We start from the raw sequence: 20,404 nt of genomic DNA on the forward strand, positions 1-20,404 counted from the left end.
TAGTTTTAGTTCTTAAATGGTTAAAGACATGACCGGCGCGCTGGGATCAGTTCCTCTCCTGTTGGACGTCACCGTCAGTGGAGTCCTTCTCACAGTAGAGCTGCTCCTGACGTGGCCCACTAGAGTGGCAGCCATCATCACCCGGGTCCTCTACTTTTTCACTGGAAAACCTTTTCATACACGTTATAATGCATCAATGTCCAAGACGTCGATTTATTGAGCAAAAACCAAACCAGGAACTAGAACCTGTCAGGTTCTAACAGCCGGACCATCGGGAACAAACTGAGTAAATCAGAGTAATCAGAGTAAATGTGTGTGACAGCATGAAAAACCTCCTGAGAAAAGTCTTCTCTCAGCTGAACCCAGACAGGATCACCTGATGGTCACCTGACCCACAGGTCCTGACTGTAAGTGTTCACATGAGTGTGTGACTGACAGGTTCCTCGGGAGGAGGCGTGCCCTCTGCCTCCTCTCTGATGTCATCACGTCACTCTCTACCTGTCCGTCAGTCTTCAGGTGTATAAGAGCTGCTGCTTGTTCGTTTCGGCAGCTCGACTCGGCGATCTGAGTCTGAGTCCGCTGGTCTCCGATGGTCACTGAGAGGAGCTGCTGCCTGTCTGTCTGTCTGTCTGTCTGTCTGTCTGCCTGTCTGTCTGTCTTGTCACTTTTAACCATCTGACTTTTGTTGGGAGAACAAACGAGAGAATTCTCCTCTGTGTGTTTTCTCTGGTCATTTTAATCCTGAAGGTTCTGCTCTTCTCTGTTTCTGGGCCTCTAGTTGGTCGACTGACTGAACGGTTTGATTTCTGTTGTTTTCCAGCTGAACTGTAGGTCTGATGGTTTGTGCCGTAATGCTGAATGTTGAATGAACACGAGGACCGGCGGTCTCAGAGGGTTTCATCTGAAGCTTCATTAGAAACATTTCATCATTAATACGTTTCCTCGTGAGCTTTGTGGTTCTAATCTGCACTGAAGTTTTGGCAGCTTTGCTCTGTTTTTAGAGTTTGCAGGTTTTGAACATGTTCAGTCGTTTATTTTGCAGAAGCCTGTGTGTGTTCTTCTGACTGGTCTGATGAGGTTTGATGTTCTCTGTTCACAGATTTACTGTTTTTCTGTTTCTGATCAGAGAAAAACTGAAACTCTGTGAAGGAAGGTTCCTGTTTTACATCATAGAACCATCTGAGACTGATTCGTCTCTGAAAGGGTCTGTTTTTAAATGCACTTCATCCTGATGGTGACGAAGCTGCATGTTTGGAGTTTGCTTGCTTGAATACGTTTGGGCTTCCTCTCATATTTAAAGCTCATTTGAGGGAAGCTGGGAAGTTTCTCCACTCTGAGCTTTTTACTTACTTCTTCAGTAGAATTTAGCAAATGTTAACTTTGAGCTTCTCTCGCTGAAATAAGTTGAAGCTTCCACACACAAGCTGTCAGACACAAAGTTCAGTCTGTTCAGGAACTGAATGAGTCTCTGAGCTGCCGTTGGAAATTTGGTTCAGATGTTTCTTCACGTTTTGCAGATAAAACACTGAAGTGTTCGGTCTGCTGCGTGGGGCTGTGACGCTGTGATGGAGAATAACTCACAGATGGTGTTTGTGCTTCAGGGGCTGAACGACTCCCTGACAAACCGTCAGATCTACTTCTCCTTCGCTCTCATGTCGTACATCTTCACCCTCTTTATCAACCTGACGCTCATCGTCACCGTCTGCCTGGAGAAGTCGCTCCACGAGCCCATCTACATCTTCCTGTGTAACCTGTGTATTAACGGCATCTGCGGAGCGTCCAGTTTCTACCCGAAGCTGCTTCACGACCTCCTGGCCGACTCCCACGTCATCACGTACGCCGGCTGTCTGGCTCAGATATTCGTGGCGTACAGCTACATTTTCTGTGAGTTCACCAGTTTGACCGTCATGGCGTACGACCGCTACTTGGCCATCTGTAAGCCGCTGCAGTACCGAATGCTGATGACGGCGCAGCGGGTGGTGCAGCTGCTGCTCCTCACCTGGAGCTTCTCGCTGTTGGAGACGACGGTGGGCATCATTCTGACCTCCCGCCTGCCGCTCTGTCGGCGCCACATCCCCAGGATCTTCTGCACCAACTGGGAGGTGGTGAAGCTGTCGTGCTCCGACACCACCGCCAACAACATCTACGGCTTCGTGCTCATGTTTTCACACCTTTTGCAGACTGGACTCATCCTGGTGTCCTACACCCACCTGATCCGAGCGTCGCTCCAGCTACACTCCAACCGCAGGAAGTTCGCACAAACGTGTCTGCCGCACCTCATCACGCTGCTCATCTTCACCAGCTCGCTGGTCTTCGAAGTCATGTACTCTCGTTATGGCGGCGGCGGCGGCGGGAAGCTGCAGGTGCTGCAGAACACTCTGGCTGCCGAGTTCCTGGTGGTGCCGCCGCTCATCAACCCCATCATCTATGGCATCAACCTGCACCAGATCAGGTCCAGGATCGCCCACAACCTCACCCACAGACCCGACGTCCAAAAACCACAAACATGATGTCATGTAGAAACCAGAAACAGACGTGAACTAAAAACTTAAGACTGATTCCAACATCACGTCTTTAAAACACCTTTAAACTTTCCACATTCAGACTTTAAGGGATGAGTCACATGTTTACTGTCCAAAATAAAAAAATATCTGAGACACAGGAAGTGATTTGAGGGTTTATGTGTAGATTCATATAGAATAAAGCTGTTTGTAAATGTAAGGTTTTACATTAAAAATAACCTTCTTGACCCCCGTCTGTTTTTCTTCTTCTTCTGGTGACGTCATTTCTTGGAGGACCTTCTTCTTCTTCATGTCCCTAAAATGTGTCCAACCTCAGCTAGAAGGTTCCAGAAGTCACTAAAGCAGAATGAGTGAGAAAAAACTTCAGACATGTTGTTCATCAGATGAGACTAAAGAAAGACAGAGAACATGTTGATCCAGAACAACAGTGGATGGAGAAACAGGAACTAAAGATCTGTGAACCTCCAGAAGAGATCTGAACTGTTTCAGGTTTTACTTTCTGAGCGACGGAGATTTGATAGAACAGAAAGATTTCCCCAGAACCTCCATTGGTGTTTCTGCTTATTGTCCTCATGGAGGCTCCATAGACCTCCACTACACACTAACACACTGACTAACTAGCACACACACACACTATAGACCTCCACTACACACTAACACACTGACTAACTAGCACACACACACACTATAGACCTCCACTACACACTGACTAACTAGCACACACACACACTATAGACCTCCACTACACACTAACACACTGACTAACTAACACACACACACTATAGACCTCCACTACACACTAACACACTGACTAACTAACACACACACACTATAGACCTCCACTACACACTGACTAACTAACACACACACACACTATAGACCTCCACTACACACTAACACACTGACTAACTAGTACACACACACTATAGACCTCCACTACACACTAACACACTGACTAACTAGTACACACACACTATAGACCTCCACTACACACTAACACACTGACTAACTAGCACACACACACACTATAGACCTCCACTACACACTAACACACTGACTAACTAGCACACACACACTATAGACCTCCACTACACACTGACACACTGACTAACTAGCACACACACACACTATAGACCTCCACTACACACTGACACACTGACTAACTAGCACACACACACACTATAGACCTCCACTACACACTGACACACTGACTAACTAGCACACACACACACTATAGACCTCCACTACACACTAACACACTGACTAACTAGCACACACACACACACTATAGACCTCCACTACACACTAACACACTGACTAACTAGCACACACACACTATAGACCTCCACTACACACTGACACACTGACTAACTAGCACACACACACACACTATAGACCTCCACTACACACTAACACACTGACTAACTAGCACACACACACACACTATAGACCTCCACTACACACTGACACACTGACTAACTAGCACACACACACTATAGACCTCCACTACACACTAACACACTGACTAACTAGCACACACACACACACTATAGACCTCCACTACACACTAACACACTGACTAACTAGCACACACACACACACTATAGACCTCCACTACACACTGACACACTGACTAACTAACACACACACACTATAGACCTCCACTACACACTGACACACTGACTAACTAGTTATTTAACCCCTTGGTGACCAGCTGGCTGATCTGGTTGGTACCAGTGGATGCTGAGGGGGGGGGCTGGTTCACCATCACACACATGAGACTCTTAAAGACTGAAATTTAATGATGTCAGCACTAACAAAGACCATGCCAATAAAGTTGCAGATTTCGAAGGGTTTATCAAACAGTGAGGAAGTGCAGTGAATGCAGGTGAAGGATTTGGACACGACAGTTTTATGGAGTCTTGAATGGGTGGGTGTGATGAAGCTGAGGAGGGTGGAGGTGTGGAGAGAAGGGAATTAAAGGCCGTTTGTGGCGTGGAAAGCTTTGAAGCTGTTCAGGTTGGACAAGAGCGTGCAGGGAGCTATTGAGGATGCCATCTTGGGAAGCGGTAACCAATTGATGTAGCTGGGGGATCAATTAAAGGTGGTAGCTGAAAACTGCGGGACCGGGATCGGATGGAGGTCGGCAGGTGGTGCCAAGTGTCTGAATTTCTGGAATGAGATTTAGCGATTTAGTTTTGAAACCCGGGATGTGGACGGCTCGGATAATAAAATGGTGCTGGACTGAAACCAGGGTGAGCCTCCGCACAAACTGTCTAAACGATGAGATCGTATTTTATTGAGGAAGTCTGACTGCGGGAGGGAACCTGGAGATCTAGCTGCAAGAATGCGTCAGTATAGCTGGGAATCTAGAGTTCCCCAGTCCGTGCCTTGGTTTAACCGCCGCATGCGTCCGGCAGCTTGGGATGCGAGGAGGACGTGGTATGTGTAGAAGCCACCGAACTGCAAGGCCAGATCAAGAACCACGTCCAGCTCTAGCGATCGGGGAAGACTGAAACAAATGGTGTCGTGGTAGAGGGAGAAAGAGAGTGAGTTCTTTGGAGCAGGTGGGGAGGGGGGGTCTGAGCTTAATGGGACCAAGCTCCAGTGGAATATGAGGATTGGAGGAGGATGGGTGGATCAGTTGAGAAAGGTCTAGTTAGTTACCATTGAGAATCTGATGCCTGGATGGGTGACACGGGGGGGTGGACGGTGGCTAAGGTGAAACTGCTAGGTGGAGGAAGACAAGTGAGAAAAGCACTGGAAAGGGTCACGGGCGGAGCTGTAGATAAGAGGGGTGCATTTAGAGAAAAGTAGGGGCAACAAAGGGGGGGGGCAGGGGAAACCGAGGGTTTGGGCTGATAGCTGAAGGCTGCTGTAGTGGTACAGTGGTGAGAAAGAGGGAGCCACGGAAGAAGGGATAGGAAGGATGGAGGGATGCATGTTGGGAGTGAAGGTTGAGGGGGAACGGAGGGATGAGGAGAGCGGGTGCAGGGTTTGATACGACCTGACGTACGGAGGTGAGAGATCGTGATGAGAGTCGAGGGGAAGCAACGGATAAGAGGAGCTTAAATACTTCGGGGGGGAAGTGAGGTCGTGTAGTTAAGGGTTAGGTCGTCGTTCCTGCACCGCCTCCTGCTGCAGAGACTTTCTGTTCTAGTTCTTATTTCAGATCCATTTAAACAGGAACACTAGACCCCCCCACACACACTGGAGGTGTGTATATGTACACATACAGTAGATGTAAATATAGAAACGTATCCTCGGGCAGCACTTGGTACAAACACATCAGACGCAGCGTTCAGTTCAGAGGTCAGAGGTCAAAGTGAAGCAGAGACGAAGCCACATTTTAAAGTTCTCTTTAGTTTTATTACATCGTCAGAGAACCAGAGGAACATTACATGTACATGTGACCCCCCCGCCAGCCTCACGTCCTCCAGCACATAAATATCTTTAATCTCCGAGTAGAAAAATAAATAACCTCCACAGAGGACGGGGGAGGGGGCGATATTCAGCCGCACAGGATAAACACAAAGAGGAAGAGCCGGTTCTCCGTTTGGTTAAAGGGACAGTCCCCTTTAAATCCACGTACGGAAGCCGATTAACGACAAAACTAATGAAACGCTGACGGAAAGTGTGAAATGAGAATAACAGCGACCGCTCATTACATGATTTTACTGATTGATCGTTCCAAAAGTATCAGAAGAAAACGCAGGAAGTCGGCCATCTGTTTCCCTCCGTCTGACGTCAAAGGTCACGTTTATTTTAGAAAAACAGAAAAAAGCAGCCGGACGGATTTTAGCACTTTTCTGGCTGAAAAACCGTCTTAAAGGATCGACTGATGATGCTCAATACTTTTCTTTACTTTTAATAAATTAATCTGAATTCGGTCAACGTAAAGAAGATCAATAAAACAGTTTAATTTCACGTGTCACTGATGAAACGGCGGCGCTGCCTTCACTGACCAGCTTCACTGTGGTTCACCATGTTTGTGGACTCGTCAGGCCACAGAAAGAAATGAATGAATGAATAAATATCCATTCGAACAAGACAAACACAGATCTCAGTAACATACAAAGAACACGTGATATACATGGAACATTTATGTAACAACGTCTGGTCACACAGACAGACAGACAGACAGACAGACAGACAGACAGACAGACAGACAGACAGACAGACAGACAGACAGACACTCAGTGGGTTTGTGGTAAGGAAGAGAAAATGACGTCTGTAATGTTTTGGTTTCTGGGCTTCTCTCCTGGTGACCAATCAGCACAGAGAAACCATGAGCGCTCTTTGGTAGGCCTGTTTACCCAGAATGCTCTCTGCTGCACAATGACGAGCACAGAACACCACACCACACCACGCCACGCCACGCCACGCCACGCAAACAGCTCTGATTGGTTTACAGGTGCTTCAGGAAGTGACGTCATTAGCAGGACACGGGGGTGTGGGGGCGGGGCTAGACGCAGCGGCGAATCAGGTTGTTCTTCTCAGGCTCCAGGAATTCGTCCAGCAGAGCAGTCGTGACCTTCATCAGCTCCTCCTTCAGGACGGACACCTCACTGCAACACACACACACACACACACACACACACACACACACACACACAGTGTAACACACACGCACACACACAGTGTAACACACACACACACACACAGTGTAACACACACACACACACACACACACACACACAGTGTAACACACACACACACACACACACACACACACACACACACACACACACACACACACACACACAGTGTAACACACACACACACACACACACACAGTGTAACACACACACACACACACACACACACACACAGTGTAAAACACACACACACAGACACACACACACACACACACACAGTGTAACACACACGCACGCACACACACACACACACACACACACACACAGTGTAAAACACACACACACACACACACACACACACACACAGTACAGAGTGTAGTACAGTGTAGTACAGTGTGTAGTACAATGTGTAGTACACAGTGTGTAGTACACAGTGTGTAGTACACAGAGTGTAGTACAGTGTAGTACAGTGTAGTACAGAGTGTAGTACAGAGTGTAGTACAGAGTGTAGTACACAGTGTGTAGTACAGTGTAGTACAGTGTGTAGTACAATGTGTAGTACACAGTGTGTAGTACACAGTGTGTAGTACACAGAGTGTAGTACAGTGTAGTACAGTGTAGTACAGAGTGTAGTACAGAGTGTAGTACACAGTGTGTAGTACAGAGTGTAGTACAGAGTGTAGTACAAAGTGTAGTACAGAGTGTAGTACACAGTGTGTAGTACAGTGTAGTACAGTGTGTAGTACAATGTGTAGTACACAGTGTGTAGTACACAGAGTGTAGTACAGTGTAGTACAGTGTAGTACAGAGTGTAGTACAGAGTGCAGTACAGAGTGTAGCACAGTGTGTAGTACAGAGTGTAGTACAAAGTGTAGTACAGTGTGTAGTACAGAGTGTAGCACAGTGTGTAGTACAGAGTGCAGTACAGAGTGTAGTACAGTGTGTAGTACAGAGTGCAGTACAGTGTGTAGTACAGAGTGTAGTACAGAGTGTAGCACAGTGTAGTACAGAGTGCAGTACAGTGTGTAGTACAGAGTGTAGTACAGAGTGTAGCACAGTGTAGTACAGAGTGTAGTACAGTGTGTAGTACAGAGTGCAGTACAGAGTGTAGCACAGTGTAGTACAGAGTGTAGTACAGTGTGTAGTACAGAGTGCAGTACAGTGTGTAGTACAGTGTGTAGTACAGAGTGTAGCACAGTGTAGTACAGTGTGTAGTACAGTGTGTAGCACAGTGTAGTACAGAGTGTAGTACAGTGTGTAGTACAGAGTGTAGTACAGAGTGTAGCACAGTGTAGTACAGAGTGTAGTACAGTGTGTAGTACAGAGTGCAGTACAGTGTGTAGTACAGTGTGTAGTACAGAGTGTAGCACAGTGTAGTACAGAGTGTAGCACAGTGTAGTACAGTGTGTAGTACAGTGTGTAGTACAGAGTGTAGTACAGAGTGTAGCACAGAGTGTAGTACAGTGTGTAGTACAGAGTGCAGTACAGTGTGTACTGACCTGTCGCCGGGGGCGGCACAGTACTCAGTGTAGCATTTTATTTTGGGCTCGGTGCCGCTGGTCCTCAGCGTTGCCACGATGCCGTTCTGCAGCGTGAAGGTGATCATGTGACTATTCCTGGTGACAGGAAGAACCTGCAGGAAGCACAGGAGAGAAATACTGATGCTGGGGTCACTGTGTTCATGTGAGGGACGTCACTGACCCTGAACCCCCCAGGCTCGTCTGCGTTTCTTCAAAACTTCAAAAATCTTTAAATGTGTCTCTAACAGGATCAAACAGGCTGCGTTTCTTCTTCTGCTGCTTTAAATGTGTTTCTAACAGGATCAAACAGGCCTCGTTTCTTCTTCTGCTGCTTTAAATGTGTTTCTAACAGGATCAAACAGGCCGCGTTTCTTCTTCTGCTGCTTTAAATGTGTTTCTAACAGGATCAGACAGTCTGCGTTTCTTCTTCTGCTGCTTTAAATGTGTCTCTAACAGGATCAAACAGGCCGCGTTTCTTCTTCTGCTGCTTTAAATGTGTCTCTAACAGGATCAAACAGGCCTCGTTTCTTCTTCTGCTGCTTTAAATGTGTTTCTTGGATGTACTTCCTGCTTTGTTGTGCTGCAGCTACAGACAGCAGCTAAAGTCACAGTCAGAGTGTTTCTCCATCCCAGATGAACCTCTGGTCGTCATGGTGTTAAAAACCCTCTGAGCGGCTGACGTCTGGCCTGGTGCCCCCCCCCATTAGAGAATAATACTGATGTGCTGCTGGAATAAACCACTGACAGTCTGCAGGGGGGGGGCTTCTGAAGCGCACAGCGGAGCTTCAGGTGGGGTCTGAAGGGTTAACTAGAGCGTTGACCTTTAGCTCTACTGCAGTAACTCTGATGACTCCACTGGGTTCAAGAACGCTGGCGTCTGATTGGTCGTCTCGTCCTGTTTTATTTTATGAACTAAACGATCAGCTGACGTCCACAGACTCACAACCAATCAGAGCAGGTTATCCAGATGTTCCTGACGGTTCAGCCAATCAGGGTTTAGTAATGATCCACCACTGTGTGACACAGTGATTGACAGGTTGGGACTGTGCTGGCAGTTAATTGATTGATTAACGGATGGATCGCGGCGTCGGCGCCTTCGTATTTCTCTGACTGAACACTGAACACTGAACACAAACGTGAAGACGAGTCGACACTGAACCAAACAAACCGTCTTACCGATCTGAGGTCGGCCCGGCTGCTGTCGTATCCCGTGGTTACGTCTCTGACGTGGACGATCTGGACGCCGCCGCACGTCTTCGGGTATGAACCCTCGCCCTCAAAGTTTCTGATCCGGCTGAAGATCTTCTGGATGGTGGGGGGGTCGTTACAGACCACGTAGGAGGTTTTGGACAGGTGATACCCGTACCTGGAGACAGGAAGTCCCAACAGGCACAAGTTCAAAAAGACTCAGAAAGTTAAAGAGTCCAGAGTCTAAACTCATGGAACTTCTTCAAGGACCTCCAAGACCTTCAAGACCTCCTCAAGGCCCTCTCAGACCCCTTCAAGGCCCTCTCAGTCAGGCTGATGATGTGGCGTTCGCTGCCCTCCAGTGGTGATTTCACAGACTGAACTTGCTGAATAAAACTGACGTGACATGTTGGTTTTAACATGTAATCACATGTTCATGTTATTAACATGCAGCCAAACTCAGTTCAACATTCTGAACAACACAAATCTCCAGACATCATCATTGATTATTGATTAATCTGTACTAATAATCTGTAAGATAAATGCAGAGCAGGTGGTGGAGGAGGAGAAGCTGGAGGTGGGGGTGGGACTCACCTGTGGTAGATGTGGAGCAGCTGCTGGCTCAGACTCAGGCTCTTGTTGTGGAGGTAAGACGCCATTTCAGCCACGACGACGGCCGAACTCACACCGTCTTTGTCGGGAACCAAAGAGCCGCACAGGAAACCTGAAGACATGAAGCGTTAGAGAAACAACACGGTGCTGAGACACCGACACTGGCAGGTCACCAAACCCATCAACTGACCTCAAGGCGGCGCTGTAATGATCAGGCTTATTCTAATCCGTCCAGCCAGCCGCGCTAACAATGTCACAGTTTGAGGCCAGAACTGAGTCCAGATCATCGAAGGACTTCACGGACTGTGGATCCGTCTTAGTTAACACAAGCTGATGGTTTTCATGGGGCGAATCTGTCGTCGCTGAACAGACGAGCATCATTTTTAAGAAAGTCAATCCTTGTCCCTCTTGACAGTTAGATAATAAATGAGTATCTGGATGCTGTCGGCAGGACAGACTGCTGCTGATATATTTATGTGCAGTTATTCCTCTTTCTGTCGTTATTGTGCAGCATGTTACAGTAACATTACTAATCAATATCCAAAAATACACATCCAATACTGACAGTAAATCAGAAGGAGCCTCACTGATGAGTGATTACTGTCATTACATCATTACTTGGTATCAGACGGGGCCATACACAACAAGCTGATCAATAATGTTCAATCAGCTACTTCAATGCAAAAAGGTTCAGTCAGGACCCTCCTCTGATTGGTCGGGTTCAGTCAGGACCCTCCTCTGATTGGTCGGGTTCAGTCAGGACCCTCCTCTGATTGGTCGGGTTCAGACAGGACCCTCCTCTGATTGGTCGGGTTCAGACAGGACCCTCCTCTGATTGGTCGGGTTCAGTCAGGACCCTCCTCTGATTGGTCAGTGAACAGGTAGCCCCCCCCCCCCTTCCTGGTGTATCTTCCTCTAAATGGACCATCATTGACTAAATGAACATCCTACTGTGCTGAAGAAGACTGTGAACTAGAGACTGAGAGAAACTGTTCACTGAGCTGATAAATCAGGAGAGAAGTCCGACCAATCAGAGGACACTGGAGGTTCTGTCTCTTTAAATAAATCACAGTAACAATAATGTTTACCGATCGACTCCTCGAAGGAAAACAAGACTGTGTTTCCTGTTTTGGAGAGTTCGTGTATTCTGTTCCCGATCCATTTAAACCCAGGAAGAGTTTCCTGTTGAGTACAGACAGACAGACAGGAGACCATCATCATCATCATCATCATCACTTAAAGTCTCTCCAGTGGTCGTGATGTGGATTTGATCCTGGTTCTGACCTCGAAGTGGAACCCCTCCATGCGGGCGAAGGCCTGCAGGACCTTGGAGGAGACTGTGGTGGCCAACATGTAGACCTGCTGACAGTCTGCAGGGTCCGCATGAGCCTCCTTCCAGTTAAAGAACATCCACCATCCCAACAGAGCCGCCAGCTCGTTACCTGTAAACACCTTCCAACCACACCTGTAAGACAGGCAGACTCAGGTAAACTACACCTGCAACACAAGCAGAGGACACCTGCGACACAGGTAGACTACACCTGTAACACAGGGGAACTACATCACCGCCAAATCCCAGCTTGATCACAGGTGAACTGAACCTGGAGTGCTGCAGTCTGCTGTTTAGTGCCTTTGAGCAAACGTCAGTTACCCGTCAGACTTCTCGGCTACAGCCAAGCGGTCGGCGTCAGGATCCGTTGCCAGAACGATCCGAGCGTTTTCCTTCTCCGCCAGAAGAAGAGAAAGCTCCTGAAAACAAAACATCAGGTTATCAAAGAGACGCTAACAAAACCCTGAGTGTGACCAGTGGGATCTGGGTCCTACCAGGACCGACTCTCCCTCCTCGGGGTTGGGGCAGCGGACGGTGGAGAAGTTGGGGTCGGGGTCCTTCTGCTCGGGGACGGGGATGGGTGGAGCAAAACCGAAGGTTTGGAAGGCCTGCTGGATGAAGGCGTGTCCGACGCCATGGAACGACGAGTGGACAAACTTCAACGGACAGCGTCTGTTCAGATCCCTGAGAGACAGGAGAGACACATCAGACACCTTGGCTCCTCTTCTCACCTGTGCAGGTGAGCTCCTCCACATGATGATGACATGTTTCTGAGGTACAGGGACTGGTTGCTGAGGATCAGGGACTGGATGCTGAGGATCAGGGACTGGATGCTGAGGATCAGGGACTGGTTGCTGAGGATCAGGGACTGGTTGCTGAGGATCAGGGACTAGTTGCTGAGGATCAGGGACTGAATACTGAGGTACAGGGACTAGTTGCTGAGGTACAGGGACTAGTTGCTGAGGATCAGGGACTAGTTGCTGAGATACAGGGACGGTTGCTGAGGTACAGGGACTAGTTGCTGAGGATCAGGGACTGGTTGCTGAGGTACAGGGACGGTTGCTGAGGATCAGGGACTGGTTGCTGAGGTACAGGGACTGGTTGCTGAGGTACAGGGACGGTTGCTGAGGTACAGGGACTAGTTGCTGAGGATCAGGGACTAGTTGCTGAGGTACAGGGACGGTTGCTGAGGTACAGGGACTGTTGCTGAGGATCAGGGACTGGTTGCTGAGGTACAGGGACTGTTGCTGAGGATCAGGGACTGGTTGCTGAGGTACAGGGACGGTTGCTGAGGTACAGGGACTGTTGCTGAGGTACAGGGACTGGTTGCTGAGGTACAGGGACTGTTGCTGAGGATCAGGGACTGGTTGCTGAGGTACAGGGACGGTTGCTGAGGATCAGGGACTGGTTGCTGAGGTACAGGGACGGTTGCTGAGGTACAGGGACTGTTGCTGAGGTACAGGGACTGGTTGCTGAGGATCAGGGACTGGTTGCTGAGGATCAGGGACTGGATGCTGAGGATCAGGGACTGGTTGCTGAGGATCAGGGACTAGTTGCTGAGGATCAGGGACTGGTTACTGAGATACAGGGACTAGTTGCTGAGGTACAGGGACTAGTTGCTGAGGATCAGGGACTGGTTGCTGAGGATCAGGGACTGGTTGCTGAGGATCAGGAACTAGTTGCTGAGGATCAGGGACTGATTACTGAGGTACAGGGACTAGTTGCTGAGGTACAGGGACTAGTTGCTGAGGTACAGGGACTAGTTGCTGAGGATCAGGGACTAGTTGCTGAGATACAGGGACGGTTGCTGAGGTACAGGGACTGTTGCTGAGGATCAGGGACTGGTTGCTGAGGTACAGGGACAGTTGCTGAGGATCAGGGACTGGTTGCTGAGGTACAGGGACTGGTTGCTGAGGTACAGGGACTGGTTGCTGAGGTACAGGGACGGTTGCTGAGGTACAGGGACTAGTTGCTGAGGATCAGGGACTAGTTGCTGAGGTACAGGGACGGTTGCTGAGGTACAGGGACGGTTGCTGAGGTACAGGGACTGGTTGCTGAGGATCAGGGACTGGTTGCTGAGGTACAGGGACGGTTGCTGAGGATCAGGGACTGGTTGCTGAGGTACAGGGACGGTTGCTGAGGTACAGGGACTGGTTGCTGAGGTACAGGGACTGGTTGCTGAGGTACAGGGACTGGTTGCTGAGGTACAGGGACTGTTGCTGAGGTACAGGGACTGTTGCTGAGGATCAGGGACTAGTTGCTGAGGATCAGGGACTAGTTGCTGAGGTACAGGGACGGTTGCTGAGGTACAGGGACGGTTGCTGAGGATCAGGGACTGTTGCTGTGAACTGGCTTCGCCCTCCTCCTACCTGTGAAAGCAGAGGGAGGTGAGCTCTTCCATGTAGCAGCTGTTGATCTGGGTCAGGGGGTCGGTCCTCAGGGAGCAGCTCTCCACCAGCTCCTCCTCCCAGCAGGAGGCACTCCAGGGCTCCAGCTGCTCCTCGATACTCTGCAGGATCTCCTTGTCGTGGGGAGAGGAAATCTGAGCGCCGTTACACCAGTACACCTGCAGAGGGCGATACAGACCCACACCTGAGACCTGCTACCCACCGTTAGGGGGTCTGGTGAGGAACTGGGGTTCATCTATAAACTGCTGTAGTCTCTGCAACGCTGCTGAAATGAGTTCTGATCTGAAACTGTGCACCAGCTGTCGGCCAGCAGGCAGCAAAAACCTGTGCAGAACATTTCCTCAGGTGTTTCCCACCTTGTATCCGTTGTCTTCTTTAGGGTTGTGAGAGGCGGTGATCATGACTCCGGCCGCCGCCCCGAGCTTCTTCACCGCGTACGGCTGGAAGAAAACACACACATGCAATGATGAAGGAACCGGTGAGCGGTGAGAAGTGCTGGTTCTGCTGCTCGTGTTTCCTCACCACGTACGGCGTGGGGACAAAGGTGGAGAACAGGTGGACGGGAACGTCTCTGCTGAGCATCACGGCCGCCGTCAGCTTCGCCAAACTGAAACACACAAACACGCATGATCACAAGAATCAAAGGGAACCTGGTGGTCAGCGCCGGTTTGTGGTTTGAACCTTGAACCTTCCTGTGAGGAGTTATCATGTTCTTCGTTTGTGAGGGTTCTCTCTGGTTCTCCAGGTTCCTCACTCAGTCACAGACCTGCAGGTTAACAGGTGAGTCTAAACTGTCAGCAGGTGTGAGTGTCTCTGTGATTGGCTGATCAGTCCAGGGTGGCCCCAGGTGACAACTGCACCTGATCACAGTAGGTCCACTAAAAGAGCTTGTTTGATCCACTGACAGGCTCAGAGTGTTATTCTAAGTGTGTGACAGCATGATGGAAAGGATCCCTACAGAGAGAGACCTGGAAGATCCTTTTGGTTTAACCACAAACAGCACACACACCAGACTACATTCACTAAAACAGGGATTTTAGAGAACAGAACACAGGAGCTGCTGCCTCCATCAGTCAGTGTGTTTGTGTTATTGTGTCGCTTAAGAGCTTCAAAGGATCAGTTCAGATCCAACATCAAATAACACAGTGACACTAACTGATGGAGGCAGCAGCTCCTGAGTTCTACCAAGTAAAAGTCCTGTTTGTTTCAATCTGGTGGTGAAGTTGCACTTTATAAAATACATATTGGTTTCTATTATTCAGATAACTTTATAGTCACCGCTGACTGCTGCAGCCGCTCTCCTCCTGTCCTCTGGTGTCGAAGCCAACAACCACTCCTCTGCTGCTGAGGTCTGCAAAGTACCTGCACAGGTACGAGTACAAACCCTACACACACACACACACACACACACACACACACACACACAGACACACAGAGAGAGACACACACACACACACACACACAGACACACACAGAGACACACACACACACACACAGACACACACAGACACACACAGAGACACACACACACACACACACACAGACACACACAGACACACACACACACAGACACACACAGACACACACAGAGACACACACACACACACACACACAGACACACACAGACACACACAGACACACACACACACACACACACACACACACACACACACACACACACACACACACACTCAGGTACAGCTCATACAGTTTGGTAATAAAGCAGCACCAACATGAGACCAATGGACGTCTCATTAAAAAGGAAAAATGGATCTGTGATCATGAAAGTCTGATTTTAATCACTGCACATTGGACAAAAAGTACGGACTGGGCCTTTACTGAACACACCATCAAACAACAGGAGCCCCTTCCAGGCACCACGTTTGGCCTGAAGGGCGGCGCTCAGATGTTTCCTCTCCACCAATAACTTCAGCTCTTACAGGCCGGCGGACCGACCGTCTCACCTGTGTGGACTGGATGATGGTGAGGTCGTTGATCCGGTTGAATCCGGCTCCCATCGGCGCCCTGAGTCCCGCCGTGCCGAAGCTCAACCTGCTGCAAAGTCTCATCCTCAAATCCTCCACCCGACCCGCCGCCACCAGGGACTCCACCTGAGCCCGGGTCCACCGGTTCTGGACCACAGGAGAGGAAACCCGTCACAGCCTGACATATGAACCTGGGTCACATGTTTTCATCACCAGGAACACACTCACTACAGCGCCACATGTAGATGCATCCGCCACCGCAAGTAGTCCCAACAGACCCTCCCGAAGAAGGAGGGTCATAAAGGGCAGGTGATGCCTCGGACTGATCCACCAGACTGATCCATCGGCCTCATCGACTGCTGGACTCTTTATTAGATTGTTTGTTCGCTTACACTTGTTTATTTCAGTGAACTTTGTAAAGCACTGTGAGACACTCTGTTGTGATATTGGGCTATACAAATAAATTGAATTGAATTGAATTGAATTGAACAGATGCTCTTGTCAGACAGGAAGTGAGGAGGTCAGACAGGAAGTGAGGAGGTCAGACAGGAAGTGAGGAAGTCAGACAGGAAGTCAGACAGGAAGTGAGGAGGTCAGACAGGAAGTCAGACAGGAAGTGAGGAAGTCAGACAGGAAGTGAGGAGGTCAGACAGGACGTCAGACAGGAAGTCAGACAGGAAGTGAGGAAGTCAGACAGGAAGTGAGGAAGTCAGACAGGACGTCAGACAGGAAGTGAGGAGGTCAGACAGGAAGTGAGGAAGTCAGACAGGAAGTGAGGAGGTCAGACAGGACGTCAGACAGGAAGTGAGGAAGTCAGACAGGACGTCAGACAGGAAGTGAGGAGGTCAGACAGGAAGTGAGGAAGTCAGACAGGAAGTGAGGAGGTCAGACAGGACGTCAGACAGGAAGTGAGGAGGTCAGACAGGAAGTGAGGAGGTCAGACAGGAAGTGAGGAAGTCAGACAGGAAGTCAGACAGGAAGTGAGGAGGTCAGACAGGAAGTCAGACAGGAAGTGAGGAAGTCAGACAGGAAGTGAGGAGGTCAGACAGGACGTCAGACAGGAAGTCAGACAGGAAGTGAGGAAGTCAGACAGGAAGTGAGGAAGTCAGACAGGACGTCAGACAGGAAGTGAGGAGGTCAGACAGGAAGTGAGGAAGTCAGACAGGAAGTGAGGAGGTCAGACAGGACGTCAGACAGGAAGTGAGGAAGTCAGACAGGACGTCAGACAGGAAGTGAGGAGGTCAGACAGGAAGTGAGGAAGTCAGACAGGAAGTGAGGAGGTCAGACAGGACGTCAGACAGGAAGTGAGGAGGTCAGACAGGAAGTGAGGAAGTCAGACAGGAAGTCAAGGCCGGTTTATAATAAAATACAGGATACCATCAAACTGAAGTTCTTTGGAATTGTGTATATCTTATTATTGATGTTATTGATGAATATTTTACATTTGCACTTGTTCCCACTTTGTCTCGTCTCATCCTGGAGAATAACGGCAAACACACGTTCTACTACAACGATATAGTCAGAAAAACAAGAGTCAAGAGAGAACCTCAAAATAAACCAACTAAAATATAAAGCATATTAATAAAAACAGACTTAAAATAAATCAAATAAGATGAATCCATAAAATCATCTCGGCCTGCTGTCTGTCTGTCTGTCTGTCTGTGAGTGTGAATCTTTCCAGACTGTTGACATTTAAACAGGAGGTCAGAAACATTCATGACCTTTAGAGGCTGCACAGCTGAGTGTGTGTGTGTGTGTGTGTGTGTGTGTGTGTGTGTGTGTGTGTGTGTGTGTGTGTGTGTGTGTGCGTGTGTGTGCGCGTGTGTGTGTGTGTGTGTGTATGTGTGTGTGTGTGTGTCTGTATGTGTGTGTGTGTGTGTGTATGTATGTGTGTGTGTGTGTCTGTATGTGTGTATGTGTGTGTGTGTGTGTGTGCGTGTATGTGTGTATGTATGTGTGTGTGTGTGTGTGTGTATGTGTGTGTGTGTGTGTGTGTATGTGTGTGTGTGTGTGTCTGTATGTGTGTGTGTGTGTGTGTGTGTGTGTGTATGTATGTGTGTCTGTATGTGTGTGTGTGTGTGTGTGTGTGTGTGTATGTATGTGTGTGTGTGTGTCTGTATGTGTGTATGTGTGTGTGTGTGTGTGTGTGCGTGTATGTGTGTATGTATGTGTGTGTGTGTGTGTGTATGTGTGTGTGTGTGTGTCTGTATGTGTGTGTGTGTGTGTGTGTATGTATGTGTGTGTGTGTGTCTGTATGTGTGTGTGTGTGTGTGTGTATGTGTGTGTGTGTGTGTGTGTGTCTGTATGTGTGTGTGTGTGTGTGTGTGTATGTATGTGTGTGTGTGTGTCTGTATGTGTGTGTGTGTGTGTGTGTATGTGTGTGTGTGTCACCTGCTACATACTAACACACACGTCTACACGTCAAACACTGAATAAAATCTTCATGTTATTGGTTCAGTTCTCACCAACTAACCAGTTTCTGACTAGTTTAGCTGCTGAAGACTTCAGTGACCTGACGTGATGTGGAAATCTGTTGCTAGGAGACATCTTGGTGCATCAGGAGCTAGCATAGCATCCAAAAAGGCTACAAGATAATGTTTTGGAAGCTAAAACATGAACCTATGTAAATGTTTTATAATGAGAGGGAAACATCTGATGATGCTAAGCTAACTGACCTTATTTAGTCAGACATTATTAGCAAGATGTGTCTTAATGTGAGGTCTGATGTGATTGTTAGTGAAATGTGACTTTAAATCTTCCAGACTGAGTCGTTCTTAAACATTTATCAAGTGTCGACCCTCCTCCACGTCACCTCTTTTCTCTTCTCTAAACGGCTCAGTTATTAGCATGCTAACGTTAGCTGTCAGTCAGTTTAGTTAGCTACACAGCTAACAGCTTCAGCTGCAGTTAGTGGCTGCAAATATTTAGTTATAAGTAATTTGTGCAGCTTCAGGCTGAGTTAGCATGGGGCTACGTTAGCACGAGGCTGAGTTAGCGTGGGGCTACGTTAGCACGAGGGTACGTTAGCACGAGGCTGAGTTAGCGTGGGGCTACGTTAGCACGAGGCTGAGCTAGCGTGGGGCTACGTTAGCACGAGGCTGAGTTAGCGTGGGGCTACGTTAGCACGAGGTTGAGTTAGCGTGGGGCTAGGTTAGCACGAGGCTGAGTTAGCGTGGGGCTACGTTAGCACGAGGTTGAGTTAGCGTGGGGCTACGTTAGCACGAGGCTACGTTTAGCTGCTTTCAGTCTTTCAGCTATGAAACACTGAGGTGATGCAGCGGCGCCACCTTGTGGTAGCTGACATGTGTCACGTGTTCCTGTTGCCATGGCGACTGGAGCAGGAGAAACCCAGCTACCTGGACACCTGCAGAGCTGCTGACGGAGCATCAGCGTTACTGACGAGGAGAATCATGATGTTCTGATGGCAGACTGTTGATGAGGATCCAGTCCTTCAGAAGAAATACACCAACACATGCTCCCATGTGGAGTAATGGAGGGATTGAGGTGATTTAGTGGGAGCAGTGGACGTGGACAGGAAGTGGGGGGCTGCAGCACCTCTAAACTAAAGCAGCTGAGTCATGCTGCCTCTAATCTCCATCCTGACCCAGACAGCACACAGCTGCTGGCTCCACACTCAGAACTCCCATCTACAATCTGGCGATTTAACATTTTGTTGCATGTAACACTGATTACAGGATGAATCATGGTTTGTCAGGTTGTGTGCTGAGGCTGATTCTACTTAAGACGAAAAGTCGGCGTATTGAGTTTAAGCCCAGAAGATCTAGTTTAAGATACATTTCATATTTTCATTCTTACAGCGGAACTCTGAACCCTGAAACAGCTCCCCAAGTTTCTGTTTAGTGACAAAAAGTGCGACTTTACTGAGTAACCTGTAATCTGTGAGCCGATCTGACCAGATGACCATAATTACACATGAAAACAGCCTCTCACACTCCACCGAACCGTGTTTCTGCCAACAAACACCGATGGCTTAAAATGCTTCTTTTTTCAGGGAGGTTTGGTGCGGCGGTCCCTCCACACCGCCGGGCTTCCGCTGGCTTCGCAGCTGCCCGGCATCCGCTCTGACAGACGGACAGACACCCACCTTGTCCCAGGTCAGCCACTGCTGCACCGCCTTGTCCAGCTGCGGGTCTTCGGTGCTCTGGCACCTCGAGTTGGCGTTCAGGTCCCCGTTAAGTCCGTTATCGTCCCCCATGTTGACAGACAGAGGGGCTAACACA

The 20,404-nt window shown here is 48.8% G+C and overlaps 2 protein-coding genes across 3 annotated transcripts; one reads left to right on the plus strand and one right to left on the minus strand.

Moving 5' to 3' along the window:
- Positions 1–1,565: 1,565 nt before the first annotated feature.
- On the plus strand, positions 1,566–2,510 carry LOC139200055 (olfactory receptor 2G6-like). Its single transcript, XM_070829284.1, has one exon. The coding sequence runs from the start codon at positions 1,566–1,568 to the stop codon at positions 2,508–2,510; it is 945 nt and encodes a 314-aa protein (XP_070685385.1).
- A 236-nt stretch (positions 2,511–2,746) lies between these two features.
- pgm2l1 (phosphoglucomutase 2-like 1) lies at positions 2,747–20,389 on the minus strand. 2 transcript variants are annotated; one of them, XR_011584154.1, is made up of 15 exons: positions 20,269–20,389; positions 16,143–16,310; positions 15,457–15,563; positions 14,701–14,785; positions 14,535–14,618; positions 14,140–14,336; positions 12,265–12,454; positions 12,092–12,189; positions 11,725–11,905; positions 11,529–11,622; positions 10,423–10,552; positions 9,817–10,006; positions 8,620–8,753; positions 6,839–7,090; positions 2,747–2,858 (listed from the first exon to the last, which is right to left on the minus strand). XR_011584154.1 is itself a non-coding variant. In XM_070828875.1 (14 exons), exons 1-14 carry the CDS (start codon positions 20,377–20,379, stop codon positions 6,988–6,990), a joined length of 1,872 nt encoding a protein of 623 aa, XP_070684976.1. In that variant the 5' UTR covers positions 20,380–20,389; the 3' UTR covers positions 6,671–6,987. The 2 variants fall into 2 exon arrangements, 1 of the variants encoding a protein (XP_070684976.1); XM_070828875.1 differs by lacking the exon at positions 2,747–2,858 and having other exon boundaries at positions 6,671–7,090.
- Between the last annotated feature and the right edge of the window lie 15 nt (positions 20,390–20,404).

The sequence above is a fragment of the Pempheris klunzingeri genome, chromosome 4, assembly GCF_042242105.1.
Source record: "Pempheris klunzingeri isolate RE-2024b chromosome 4, fPemKlu1.hap1, whole genome shotgun sequence".
In the NCBI taxonomy this organism is placed as follows: Eukaryota; Metazoa; Chordata; class Actinopteri; order Acropomatiformes; family Pempheridae; genus Pempheris; species Pempheris klunzingeri.